The following is a 15,295-nucleotide window of genomic DNA, read 5'->3' on the forward strand; positions in this document are numbered from 1 at the left end:
GAAAATTACTTTTACTATAAGAAATTTTAGCGTATATTGTATCTCAGTAAGGTAAGTAAGGTAAAGGCCCTATTTCGTCTCACGGGCATATCCATATTTTTTTAAGTACGGGCGATCTAATTGAAGGATAGCTTTAGTAGCTGTATAGGTAAACGAGTCAAATAATGGCCTATTTACCAATATGGTTGTAAAGGCTGTCCTTCGATTAGAACGGCAGTGATCACAAATATATGAACGAGTCGTTCTAGACAGAATAAGGCCCCTTAACCTTAACCCGGTGGAAATATTTAAAATTTTAAATTTACTTTTTAAAGTAGATGGTGCTGGCGTCGTAAAGATGGCGCCAAACATCCCTACATGATCTATGGATTTTTGTAACGGCAAAGGCTTCTCAAGGTGACGAAACCGCTAATAACGCCTAGTATGCGATAAAACGAAAAATATATTTACTCACTAGCTTTCACACGGAGATCTACCCGTGTAAAATTCAAATTTGACAAGCGTAAATTTATTCCCAATCAAACCGTTCTCTAATAAATTTTTTGTCGTAAATAATTCCACATTGCGATTAGGTATTATAAAACAAAACAAACCGACGTAATACCAGACAGGCGGACGTACTGATCACGTAGCGATAATTAATGGACACATACATATATTTATTTACAACGCTTTGATAACGCAGTGTTTGTCGCGCGGCCTCGCTGAGTTCCCGCGTTTTGTAAAATGTGGAGCAAAAGTGCATCGTTCGCGCGGCGGATATCGCCCATCGCCAGGTATGTCGTTTGTTATCGTTAATGAGTGTACAAATATATTTATTTATATACTTTAAATACAGAAAAATATATAACGAATATAAGAAGTGTTAATGGCATTTTCTACCACTCGACCACGGTGGCGCTGAGATAAATAAGTTGGTACATCTACAAACGGTGAAATAAATATAGAGTTTCACTGTATTTTTTTAATCATTTTATGATAAATGAAGCTGATTGCTTGGAAGATGATAAGACAATTAATCAATATACACTAGCAAAATAAATAAGAAGTTTTAATTGATATGTATGATGCTGCAATGTGCTCGTGACCCTGACACACGTGGTACACCTTATAATGCCTTGTAATGAACTGGCTATTATGTTCTAAAGCAGACAATAAATACCTGTCACCTACCTTAAGTTTATTCTTACTTTGCCAATAATTCGCATTCGCTTACTACAACTAAAATGATCCCAAATTAATATACCCATAAGACTCATTTTTATTGGCTGTTAGAGTCCGCGTGCGGGGTGGGAGAGATTTTCTCTTCACGAATGCTATAGGGACCTCATGTGAGAATCATTTTTATTTGTCGTTACCCCGTGTTATATTGATATTATTTCATTTCGCATTGACTGAATAAAGACAAGTAAAAATAAGCTAGAATGGTCGGTTTAAGTTTTTAATTAAGTATTTTGATATTTTCATAAATAAAGAAGACGACCTATTCTTTTACAAAATAATATAATCGATGGTCGAAATTTTAAATTTCTGAGTAATATTCATAAACGTCTGAATACATTAACTCAGAAACGAAAATCTTTGCAGATATTTATTAAAATAGATATGCAGTTTTTTAGACTAGGAGACTAGGTCAACTAGAACGTCTTTGAGAAATCTTTTTAGTCTAACAGGATGTGTGTCAATACTCATGCTATCTTACCGGAAAAGTTTTCAAACTAAAGCTAAATTATCTCGCTATGATATAACAGCACTGATTTTGATTACTCAGTGTTCATAACTTTGGAATGACAAATTAAAAAAATCAGGCATAGTTTTAAATTACTCTATATCATCGTCAAATGAAACGTTATTTACAATCAAAACATGGACATTGACAAGTTGTTATTGTTAAATAATGAGTTTAATGAGATAGTAAAAATATGTGTTCTTTTAAAATAAATGTATTTTAATGAACTTTTGATTCTGATTATTTATAAAGGAGCATAATACTGATATATATGTACTACGTACAGTATGCGATAGAATATATTGCGACACTAGAGTTATTTGCCTGTTCTTTTCTGGTGAGAACTGCTTTCGGAATTGGTGGACTACCACCAGAATATGAACATCATATTGACGGAATCTAAATAATGTATAACATTTTACAAGTTCAAATAAATTATTTCATTTATTGGCGTTGTTATAAACCTTATCATATCAATTTTGCACTTTTTCAAGTTTTATAACTATATCCTGATATGGAATTAAGATTTAGATAACTTGCTTGGACTAGACGCACATTTTGTGAGTAAATACTACGCGTCGCTGTTCCCCCAGAACCACGTTAAAAATAATAAAATAATCTACGTTATGTATATCAATATTTATAACTCTTCTACTGTCTGCTTTATAACTTTGTCCATATCAAATAATGATAATTATCAGCTGAGACAAAAATAAATACTTTGGAGTAATACAAAATTAAATATCAATTATTTATTTTATCTTCTTATCAAAATACCAACAAATGTATACTGTCCCACTGTTGGGCACGGGACTTTTCTACTATTGAGAGGGATTATGGCTTAGTCCACCACGCTGGCCTGGCGCGGATTGGTAGACTTCACACAGCCTAGATATTCCTATAGAGAACTTCTCAGGTATGCAGGTTCCATCACGGTGTTTTCCTTCACCGTTAAAGCGAAAAATCAATAAACCACCCTGATAAAACTGTTAGATATACTCAGAATCGCACTGAGCTATGGTCATTAAGTTCCACCGGTTCTTCTTTGTACGTAAGTGGACTATTTAGATTTTAAAATTATAGTGTAGAGTCACTACTCTACACTATAAAAAAAGCGAAGGGTGAAAATTTCCGAAAGGGAATCTGGCAACGTATTGGTAATAATATGCATGAATGCGACTTCCAAATCGTTCTAATGATAATTAAATTTATTATGAAGGGAAGCCGACAGGAATAGTGTTGTATAGACCCTTCCCCACTGGTGTTGAGCAGTATGTGGAAAGTATTCTTGCCACAGCTCACATTCTCAAAAATTGCATAAGTTAAAACAGCAAACTTAGTCAGAGGGACCATGCGGGGCATATCCGCCTGTTTGCAATTTCGTTATAATGATAACTTTCATAACCATATAGGTAAACAAAATACAATAACTCTATCAAAACAGGGTTGTGTGTAGCTTCGTTGAAATCTAATCTCCAGGTTCATAGACCACTTGTTGGGCTGATGATATATTGTTAATATAGCAAATATATAAAAACACACAATATTTTGGGTAATGAGTCTGTCTGATTGAAACGTCGTTATCTTATCGCGGTAAAAAGTTTTAATGACTTGCACCTGATACTCGAATCGTAAGTCATCGATCATTTTTAGGATTAACGTGTATAAATGCTCATGAAAGGGATAACTATTATCTTTACGATTAATTAATATCCAAAGCGGTGTATACCTTTTTGATTCGAGAGCTACTATCAATTGTTGATCGAAGTTCGAGAGCTCAATTTATTTATTTTTAAATAAGGACTTTGTAAAAAATTACTGGCTGCTAAAAAAATATTTTTTTAATTTTTCCAGAAAAATAAATTCTGAGTTATTAATTACGCTGAAACGAAAAACTTTGAATAAAAAAAAGTTTCCTAATTACTTGCACTGAATACAAAGCTCCCATACTGGCCGCAAAATAAAATATTTTCATCTTATTGCGTTGGCTGAGCAGATTAAAAAAAAACGTACAAAAATTTACGAATTTTATGATTACTTACTATTTATTGTGTTATCTGTATAGTTGATATCACTCTTATTTAAACGCGCTAAACTATTAAAAACATAAATCATCTTCTAAGAAATTAAAACAGTGCATTGAGGGCTAAACCCTCTCAATAGTCTAGGTAGCCTGTGCCCAGCATTGCAGTGCCCAGTATATTATACAAGACTGGTATTATTACTATTCTTTTGGCAAGGTAGCGTGAGGATACAGGTCCAACTAAGGCTAAAATACTTAGAGTTGGGATATGTAAAATGTACACACATCGTAATTGAAGAGCTGCGATAGCCCAGTTGGGTGTGGAACGGACTGCCGAGACGAATGTACTCAGGTTCGAATGTCAAAGGCACACATTATTATGATTTACTTTGTTAAGGCATAACCCGAACAAAGCCTGGTCATCCACTACTCCTAATTATGTGTCCTTTGTTCTATAAGGTTAGTATTGCGAAGAATTTAAAAAAATACTTAAATTTTCTAAGTGAAACAGGGACATTAACACTTAACTATAATGTACGTGACACGTGTGTCGTTTTTTCTTTCGCTAAGGTATTTTTCATATCTAGTTTATTGTGATATTTTAGATTCTTTTTGTTAAGCTCTGCGAAATGCATATTTGCAATGAAAGAGAAAATAAAAATATACAAATAATAAACGGTGGTTACTTTTTTAAAATATAGAAACAAAAACATTTTTTTTTTCACAAATTTTACCAACGGTGTAATATTTATGACTACAAGCTAAAATTCCTTCGAAATAATTATTTTCTTGTGCAGAGAAGGTATAGAGAAACTTGATCACACACGACTTACTCTAATTTTCCCGATCATAAATCGCTGAAATTTTAATCAATCGATAAACTTAAATCCTAACCGGGCTTAACATAATTTAAGTAAAACAATAGAGTACAAACAACTTCACGGCTTTTAATCCCGAAGGGGTACGCAGAGGTGCAACTAGTGCTTCCACAATCCACGTTTCGCCATGTATATCCACCATTAATCGGTCCCTCTCCCGAACAAATGGTCTTGAGCATTCGTTTTATACGTTTTCGGTGCACGAATTACGGCGGGAATATGCAAAGAATTACCAATAATTTATTTAAAAAGTGGTAGGTCTTTTTAAAAATATTAAACTACTAAAATATTCCTTAATAAATTGTCTTTGTAATAGTGCTGGTTGCAAATTAACACGATGTTAATTTTAGGAGATGCACGGAATTGATAAATATAGTGGCATTTTTATTGTAAATTAATGATAAAATATCCACATGATAAAAAATTTAAAACTACCAAATTTAAGCTAACGTATTATCTTATATATATCGTATAAATATTATTAGTTTCACCGCTAACGATCATTAAATTGTATTGTAACGATACCTATTAATGATTTTGTAAGACTTTCGTATTTATTTCACTAGTTAAATATTGTATAATTTTTAATAGTCAAAATATCTTGTTTCTTATATTAATGGCACATAAAATCTTAACTGAGAACCTACTTTTGCGTATTTTTACATCGAAATAACATAATTTAATGAGGCATTCAATAAAAAAAAATCTTTAACTCTCGTACTAATTAATAAAATAAATAAATATTTTTTTTTCTGCTTGTTTAGTAAATTGTCTTCAGACTTCAGAAATAATTAAGATATATATATATATATATATATATATATATATATATATTTCAATTTGTATCATTACTTATGATATATTTTAAGTGATATTGTCGAATAATTGGCTTACTAATTTAATATTTGAATGAAGAACGAAAATTGTTGTCATCACAATTTCGAAAAATATGCTTCTTCCTTAATTATATTTTATTTATTTTTGCCTCTAATATATACACACACACATACATCACGCGTTTATCTCCGATGGGATTAGCAGAGGTGCAACCAGGGCCTGCACTTTTCTCTTGTGTTACGTCCCATGATGTGATAGGAGGCTAGCCTGTCGCTTTATTAGCCTCGAACTCCAAACTTCATGAAGTTGAACAGATAACGCAATATTAGAACATGAACATATAATTTGTTCCGGGATTCGAACCCAACCCTAGAGTAGTGTCGTACCGAGCAGCTAATACAACTACTACCAAGGCAATATACCATTAATATTAATAAAGGAGACAAAAACGTATAATAACTATTTATTTAAACACATTTACGTTTGTTTGCCAGTGCCGTTTCGAAACCTAAACATAAGATTTATAATTAGGTCTGTATTTGCAAAATCATTCTAATTTAGGATACTCACGTATGATTACTGTGACGAAACATTTATTGGCATATTTTGGAAACACGGCAAACGGATATGGAATCAATCAAAATGGAAAACTATGTTTATTTTTGGGTTCACACATTTTACCGGCCATAAATATATGCAAAGCGATTATATTTAAGTATGTGATTGAGGGCTTACATGTTTTTTTCAATTTGGTTATGCTTCTATATAGTAGTGAAGATAGATAAGAAATCTTTATTATTATTTATTTAACACATAAACTTTGAAAAAGAAAACATCACACAAACATATATTTTATATCCACCACAGCGACCACTGTGCACAAGGTGTTAAAACTCGTCATAGTGGACTGCGTAAGTGTGTCGCATTCCGTGATCAGCATGTGTATCTCCGGTTCCAAAGGGCCGGCATAATTGTGTCGACGGATAATCAACTCTCTTCAGCCGACATTCAATTTTTTTTTTGGTTACTGCCGCGCTTATTACCGGGGGTACCCTGCTAACGGTGTATAAGCGATCCCGCGGCTTAGCAACCACGGCAGTCCCAATGAAGATATGGTGGGCCCTACCGCTATCACTGAGGGTGCCAGCGGCCGGTACGCTGGCAACCCGCAGCTATTCGGTCACGGGGCCCGGGAGCAAGAAGGAAGGGGATAGAGGAAAGGAAGTGAAGAAGAAGGAGGAGGAGCTTTGTTAGGATGGTTGGAAGGGAGAGGGAGGGGACATGTTTGCGAACCGTTATAGACCTCAATGTGTATTTGGCAACCAAGAGGTACACACATTACACTATGGGCCTAGAGTCGCGGCATAATGTTCCCCCGTGCATGGGCGTGCATTCGGTGTGAAGACCGAGCGAACAAGAATTTCCTCGGGGGGTCGACGTTCTATTGGACCTCACTCCATTTACCATCAGATACGATGCGATCACTTTTCGAGTAATACATATTAATTAGTTATTACTTCTCGATTATTCTCCAAATTATCTCGATTCAAATATAATTAAAAAATACACTTGATTGTAGTCGTTATCGTTAAACTTTATTAGTCAATTTATTCATTTATCAGTGATGACTTGTAATTTATATGAAATAATAATATAATCTTCGAATTGATAAAAAGAGTAAAAATGAAATTGAAATAAAACTGTATATTATTATGAGTCAGCTAGTTTTTGTGCGGAGTGGACTTCATACTTTGGGTTTCAATGTGTGTATTATAAAGATTTGTTTATGGTTCCTGCGTGAGAAGGGGTTAGGGTTTTATTGAAAAAATATTTTGAAGTGTCAGAAAGTGAGTGAATACTGGTGAGCGACATGGTCGTGAAAGTTTGACCAAGCTCCTTAAATAAATAAAATAAAATAAAATACTTTATTTATCACGTAGGCGAACAAAGTTGCACATATGATATGCCAAAATAATTTATAAGAATAATTATTATTATTTCTGAATAACACTGAAGATCACTTATATAATTACGGACATTTTAAATTAGGGATAAACTTTGTATAGAATATAAGGCATAAGGTAAAACAAATTAGCCAGCTTGGGTTGGCAGGTAGGGGGAAATATAAGGCTAACCCGTCGCGATCCTCACCGGTGAGGACATGAGCCCTAGCCTAGCTAACCTACCAGCCTTTCACTGGCTACCTAAGCGATGACTACCCGAAGAAAAAAGGCAGAAAGAAACTTAAAGTAAGATAAAAAAAAGTCATGTAGTTCTGAAGACTTCTTTGGTTTAGTTTAGCGGTATTCAATCAGTAACCAGCTAATGTTTTAAAAGTAGCCCACCTGACTTGAAAAATTTCACTAGATTATTTTCTTAAGATCACTTGCAAACTATACTTGTATACTGACCCAATAATATTAAATCAATCAGAAATCTAAATATATAACTCAAAGGTTACTGATTGATTGGCATAGTGATCTATCAACGCACAGCTCAAACCACTGGACAGATCGGGCTGAAATTTGGCATGCAGGTAAATTTTATGACGTAGGCATCCGCTAAGAAATGATTTTGATAAGTTCCACCCCTAAGGGGATAAAATAGGGGATGAAAGTTTGTATAAATCTTCTTCTTAGATTTTCGACTGATTGAACTGAAATTAAAGATTGGAGCTACTATAATGAAGACATTCGCTTAAATAGGATTTTGATAAATTCAACCCCCATGGGAAACTTTACATTAAACCATTGCATGGTATTGCACTGCGCGGGGCACCCTGCAACATTAGAAGCTAAGTTATTATATTGGCTACGATATCCTGGGAAACAAAGTGTGAAGGAATAATGTTGCTTCGCGACAGAAATAGACATTGCGGTGATAGTCAGATTCTCGTGAAGGGAATGTAAAAATTTACACTTTCGCTAAAAACTGAAATCGTTAGCATAATTGTTTCAACTGGCGAGGGGTAATCGCCTCTTGTCACTCGACACTCTATCCACTTACCGTGAGGTGCAGAGAGGTCTGTTTGACGAGAAACTATTTTAGACATTTCACAATAATCATTATATTCATTTAAATTCTCGCCAGATGGTCGTGCCAAATTCGAGCGGCTAGTGGGAGCTATCTACACAACCCGGGATCCGAACCCTTGACCTACGACACAATAGGCAATGTCCTTCAACAGACCGTTGAGAAGTACCCCAATAGGGTTGCAGTACGCTCTCTACATGAAGGGGTCACACTGACTTATGAAGAATTACTCAAGCAGGTATGTTTATGAGGACTATAAATTAATATGGTAATTTAAGATCGACTTAACGATAACGGGAGATGTATTTAGACAGTAAATGATGAATCAGAATAAACAGAAAACAGAGATTATCTTTTTTTATGTTGTCGGCTAATAAGCCGACAACCAAGAACAGAAGCAGCTGCAAGGAGTCATTGTATATTATAGCCCATGTTTATTTAATTCTTTATTGTACACATGTACATGAGGAAGAAAATACGTAGTTTATCCATTTATAAATAGAGTACAATAGGCGGTCTTATCACTCGAGGTAATGTCTTACTGATATATGGCAGGGATATTAAAAAAGGCAAAAGAAAGGACAGTTTCGGTGTACCCTGTACGGATAGAATTAATGTGACAAATATATACATATATAAATACATAAGAATTAAGAATACAGAACAATAAATATATTACAGGCCTATTTTCTTTCTTGAGGTTTGATCTTCGTACTAAATTTTATCAAAATCAGCTTAGTTATAGCCTTAAAAACGTAAGGGATGGGCAGATAGACTATGTAGATAATTACTATTTAATATTCCAGGCGGACTCGTTGGCGTGTGCGCTGCGTGCCCAAGGGTTGGTGAAAGGCGACCGGCTCGGCATCTGGTCGCACAACAGCGTCTCTTGGATTGTGGCAGCCGTCGCCGCCGCCAGAGCTGGTCTTATATCCGTGTGTGATATTATTTACTTCTTATAATATAATTTAAAAAGAAATTTGCAGTCATTTAGTGTTAGGAACTCGGTCAAGAATGATGATTGATGTCATCATTAGCCCTAACGCTAGGCCGTAAGATTAGTGAGCCCAACATGGCTGTCCGCCTTGCCCCAGATTGAACCGTATTGATAAGCTACTTTCGGCCACGGCGACCAATCTTAACGGAGATCAGCCAAGTACGCAGGAGATGTTATAGTACACAAGTGTGTGCGCAATACACAGATGCACTCTCTGTTCCTTCATTCTCATAGTCAGGTGAAACGGCAATCCGACATGACCGGAGAGAGAAAAAGCGCAGGACCAACGGCTTTATGTGCTTTTCGAGGTACGTATCACACCGCCAACTTCCGGATTCCGAGCTGCGACTAAGTAATTTTTTGACATGGAAAAACCCAGTCATAATTATTTTAGCCCAACGGACCCTGTATTCGAACTCGGGACCTCAACGCGGTAGTTGTACTTTTACCGTGTACAATTAAAACTGCGCCGCCGAGGCAGTCGACAGCATATATTTAACACTCTATAATATGTTACAGGTGTTATTAAATCCAGTATACGAGAAAAACGAACTGAGTTTCTGCATCAAGAAGACTCAGTTGAAGAGCTTGTTCATCGGAGAGACGTTGCCGCGGAGGAATTATTACGGGACGTTGCAACAACTGATCCCAGAACTGAACGGAGCGAGCCCTGGATTACTGAAGTCTAAGGAGTTCCCATCATTAACATCGGTGATAGCAGATGGAAACGAAAAATTTGCGTGAGTAATTACTGCGTGCATAATTATGGACTATTGGTATTTAAATTCTTGCCAGCCCGAGCTGGTTACTTTGGTTTGTACCTTGTTTTTATTATAAATTATATCCCAAATTCAAAATGTCTATAGTTATATAAGTAATTTTAATAGTTGTTTAGAAATAATAATAATTTTTCTTATGCTTTGTTTTGACGTATCATAAGTGCAACTTTGTTCGCCTATGTGATAAATAAAGTATTTTATTTTAAATAAAATTATCAAATATATTTAAATATTAATTCTATGTTTAAAAATCGCTTACATAACATTTTAATATTTTCGTAATATATGATCAACCTATTACTCCTAACAAAGTTTATTTCCAACTTAATTATATAGCTTCCATTATTAAAATAAAGACTTCAGTGGCATACAATTGAAACTTTACCCATATTCGGAACACTTATTGAATTATTCGTTAACACTAAAACATTACCTTCTTGTCTTTAGCGGCACGTTTTCATACAAGTCTTTAGTCACGGAGTATCAGAACAGAAGCGAGATATCGGAATACGGCAAGGAGGTGAAGCCTGAAGACGGCAGCATCATCCACCTGACCTCGGGGACCACAGGTATATACACCAGGTATCCGTTTATTAGGATTTCAAGTATATTATCCTTAGTAGACTAATTAAGCCTGTGTTATATTTAGTAGATAAATAATTCAGCTCTGTAACCTAGAAAAAAAAAGTCTAGGTTTAGTTCGAGGAGCTATCGGACTGTATAATTCAATAACATTAGGAATTTCAATTTAAACTATAAACGTCTTTTATCTCCGAAAGGGTAGACAGATGCGCAACTATTGCACGAACTTTTCTGCCGTATGAATTCCGATCCAATATGTGATAGGAGAGAGCCTATCGGCCTTTTAGGCATATATTCTAGACTCTGCGGTAATACTACTTATATAGAAAGATTTCAGCATTGTTATCGAGTAAATTGTGTAGTTCGTACATTGGCGTGTAAGTCCTCTGGATACTATGAGCTAAAAAATATTTGCTAGTGCTACCTAAAGTAAAAAAAACACTAGACGTCTAGAGTCTATGTTGTTTTTGAACGACGGGTCAATATCAACATAAACCAATATTATTTTCATGGTAGGTATATGCAAACTTTCTGTAATTATAATTGTTTTAATATCCAATGTAATTTATTTTACTATCTTTACAGGGGAGCCGAAGGCTGGTTTAGACTCGCACCTCGGCGTTGTCAACAACACCTATTTCACTGGCAAAAGGAATACCTTTCACGAAGGGCATCACAATATTTGTGTTCAGGTAATTACACGATTTTAACACTAGATGTATCTGGGTTTTTCCGGTAAAAAAATGTATTTAGAAAAAATATTATACTCTATGCTACCCACGGACGGTATCTGACTTCATTAAAATAGATTTTTTGTTAGATTTATTGCAGTAGTTCCAATGATTATTGCGTACACAAAAAATATAAACTTAGGAATGACGTACCTGCCATCCCAATGTCTTCGGTGAATCCTAGCGGTTCCAGAAAATGATGAATATTAGGAATGAATTTGATTATCAATTCCAGGTCCCATTATTTCACGCGCTGGGATCCATCGTAACCATCCTGGGTGGTATGAGGCACGGCGCCAGTCTGGTGCTGTCGGCACCCACCTATAACATAGAAGCCAATATCAATGCACTGTTCAAGGAAAAGTAAGAGTGAGCTTACTTTAGTAAATTATATATGCGAATGTTTCTGAACATGTTGGATGGTTTATATGTGTGTTAGAAGTAAACTCAGAAATAGCTGAATTAGATAAAATCGCGTTCACAGATGCAGTTCTATTTTAGCGTAAAGAGACTTTATTTCAAGACAGACCGTTTACACGGGCCGAGTCACGAGCATAATCTCTTTTAAAATAATTTATAATCTTTCCAGATGCACGGCCATCACGGGCACGCCTACAATGTTCGTAGACATGCTCACCAAAGTGAGGCAGATGGGCGTGGAGGTGCCCTCGCACCTGCGCGTCGCTCTCGCCGCCGGCGCTCCCTGCAGTCCGCAACTCATACGGGACATGCAAAAATATCTTAATGCTGAATCTGTGAAGGTAAGAACATATTATTTTTACATTGTCTTCATGACGGAAGGAGTAGGCTGAGGTACAACCAGGCCACCTTGTTTTAGACACGTGTGTTCCATGATGTGATAGGGGGTGAGCCTATTGCTATATCAGTCACAATTTTCAGACTTCGGGCTAACACTGAGCAAAAAAATGATGGGCGCTTTGCCGCAATTGACCCGTAATTTGAGAACCTGCGACCTCAGAGCAGTATCGTTCCGCGCATGCAATACAACTACGCCATAGTGGTTGTCAATCGACATTTTTGCCTGCCTTAGTCATGATAGTCTTTTGCTACGGTGAGCTTTCCTTTTTCATGGCTTCTAACCGATTTTTTGCATTCTTTGTAGTAAGATTATAGTTTTAAACTTTGATTTCTGGAACATGTTAAGTCTGTTGCTCACTACATAGTAGTAGAAGAGTGTATAGTGAAAGTTCCTTATATGACATGTTGCACTTGTTTACTATTAGGCTCTATACGGCATGACGGAGACCACGGCGTGCGTGTTCCAATCAGTTCCGGGAGACAGCATCGACATGGTGGCCGAGACCGTCGGCTACATTCAGGATCACGTGGAGGTTAAAGTAAGTAGTTATAATATTTCTTGGGGGAATTGCGATTTTAGATAACATCAGTTACGGGCTGCCTCATGGTCCTGCTATGATTCGTTTTGTGTCTTTTATATAAGACCCAGAATTAAAGTAACTATTTCAATATTATCTAAAAAACTTCCAACTTGGGTAATCACTACATGCGGTTCCAAACAAGCCGGCATAAAGTGGTAAGGTGTAATCATCTCTGTTCAGCGGACATTCCACCTGGAGTCAAATGCACTTACTATCAGGTTCAGGGGGTCTCTTTACCGAGAAATATCATAATACATTTCTCTTATTCATATTTCAGGTAGTAGACGAGACAGGAGAGATGGTTCCTTTCGGCAGTTCGGGAGAATTGGTGGTGCGCGGGTACAACAACATGATCTGCTACTGGGACGAGCCCGAGAAGACCCGACAGACATTCTACAAAGATGGCTGGCTTCGTACTGGGTTAGTTTGAATTGTAGAACTTATCTGTACTATAGTCCATACTTTCTGAACTAGCGAGATATTGGAGATTCTTGAGAACAACATTTTTTACATTTGTGTCTGTTTTATGAAGAAATTTAAATCTAATGGCTGGCAAGAAATAATAATAGTACTATATTATTCAGAAAATATTGTATATTCTTCTAAAGTGTACGATTATATTGACAAATAAATTGAAATGTTTGTTTCAGCGACAAGTTCACAATAAGCGAAGATGGTTATGGACGTATAGTAGGCAGGATTAAGGACATCATCATCAAAGGAGGAGAGAACATCGCTCCCAAAGAAATCGAAGACCTACTCAACACGCATCCTGATATTATTGAGAGCCAGGTGATTGTAAATTCATTAAAGAGTAAAAGGAAGCAATAATGAACACGTTTAATTAGTATTAAACATGGTCACTGGTACAAACTCTTGTATAAAATCGGGCATGGTTTAGTAACGTCTAAGGAATGTTGTGTACCCTCAAAGATTTGCAAATGTGAATATTACAATATTTAAATATTATTATTGCATATTGTGAAGAAAGGATTTTAATTTCCAATAAATAATTGTTCAAACGATTACTATTGCAATAAAGTTATCAAAAATATATTTCGTCAGTGTCCCTAAGCGATGCAATATTAATAAAAGTAATGAGTTTGGTTGTAATTATTTTGCTTCTATAGGTGGTTGGAGTGTCAGACGAAAGACTCGGCGAAGAGTTGTGCGTCGTGTTGAAACTTCGAGAAGGTGCCTGTTTCAGTCTCGACGACGTCACAAAACACCTGACGGGACGCCTTGCAAGGTTTAAAATCCCGAAACTGTTGAAGATAATCGACGACTTCCCGAAGACCACATCTGGGAAAATACAGAAGTATAGATTAAAAGAATTGATTGAGTCGGGAAAATTGTGATAGTATAGAGCATAAATGTAATAAAATTACCTCGTACGCGTAAGAAGCGGTCATCTGCGTTCCCTATTACGAACAAAGTAATTATTTGTTAAGTTTAGAATAATATATGAAAAAACATTGTAAAATATGAATGTTTACGATTCATATTAAGTATTTTAAATTTATTAAATATTTTTATATGAAATTTACCGAAGAATAAATGAAAACTAAATTACATTGCATATTTTCTTTAATTTTCGAACCCAACAATATAGGCTATCATTATAATTTTTATAAAAAATATATGTAGTAAGTTTAGAATTATCTATCAAAGGTTCGCTGGATCGGTTCGTACATTACAATTCTCATCTGTTCCAAAAATGGCAACCACTCTTTTTTTTAACATGACCCTACTGTTTATTAGCCAGGCAAGGGCTGCTTCTACAAACACATCGGATTTTGGGTGAGTGCTTTAGGCGCTCGTAACTTTTAAAAAGTGAAGCGACCATGCTGACGGCAACCCACTAACGGGTTACACACCTCGGCTTAGGATAATCACTGAGAGAGGATGAGGCATCAGCGACTATGGATGCGCGTAGTCGTAGCGAACTAACAATCTAATCTAGGTAACAACTTATTCGTCGGCACGCGGCCGTAACTATTAGAAAGGTCAGGGGAGGGCAAACGTGGCGAGGTCCTCGACAGCGAGGACGGAACTGCGGTCTTGTGGAGCGTAAGAGTTTCAAGAATACGTTTTTACGACGAATAGCCAGAGTGATATCGTCCTATGGGTCTATCAGAACTGAATGCGTCTCCATTTAGCGCGGTCAAATGGAGTCAATTCTATCTTTGACATATTCTATATCACCATAATACCAACTATGTTATAGCTGGATGTCCAAATCGGAGGCAGAAACAAAACGGCATCCAGATTCAGAAATATAAATGGATATTGATGCACATCACTAC

The 15,295-nt window shown here is 36.0% G+C and overlaps 1 protein-coding gene across 1 annotated transcript; it reads left to right on the forward strand.

Annotated features, from left to right (window-relative positions):
* Positions 1-618: 618 nt before the first annotated feature.
* Positions 619-14,562, forward strand: LOC115440636 (medium-chain acyl-CoA ligase ACSF2, mitochondrial). The gene is made up of 12 exons (XM_030165028.2): positions 619-776; positions 8,558-8,738; positions 9,307-9,435; positions 10,017-10,237; positions 10,724-10,845; positions 11,444-11,550; positions 11,825-11,952; positions 12,179-12,350; positions 12,834-12,947; positions 13,267-13,409; positions 13,640-13,781; positions 14,120-14,562. Exons 1-12 carry the CDS (start codon positions 727-729, stop codon positions 14,345-14,347), a joined length of 1,737 nt encoding a protein of 578 aa, XP_030020888.1. The 5' UTR covers positions 619-726; the 3' UTR covers positions 14,348-14,562.
* The last annotated feature ends 733 nt before the right edge of the window (positions 14,563-15,295 follow it).

The sequence above is a fragment of the Manduca sexta genome, chromosome 24 (genome assembly GCF_014839805.1).
Source record: "Manduca sexta isolate Smith_Timp_Sample1 chromosome 24, JHU_Msex_v1.0, whole genome shotgun sequence".
Taxonomy (NCBI): domain Eukaryota; kingdom Metazoa; phylum Arthropoda; class Insecta; order Lepidoptera; family Sphingidae; genus Manduca; species Manduca sexta.

Coding starts and splice junctions, on each gene's coding strand:
- LOC115440636 (XM_030165028.2), top strand. CDS start 727: ATGTGGAGCAAAAGTGCATCGTTCGCGCGGCGGATATCGCCCATCGCC. Junction 8,739..9,306: donor ATGAAGAATTACTCAAGCAG/GTATGTTTATGA, acceptor TTAATATTCCAG/GCGGACTCGTTGGCGTGTGC. Junction 11,551..11,824: donor ATCACAATATTTGTGTTCAG/GTAATTACACGA, acceptor TATCAATTCCAG/GTCCCATTATTTCACGCGCT.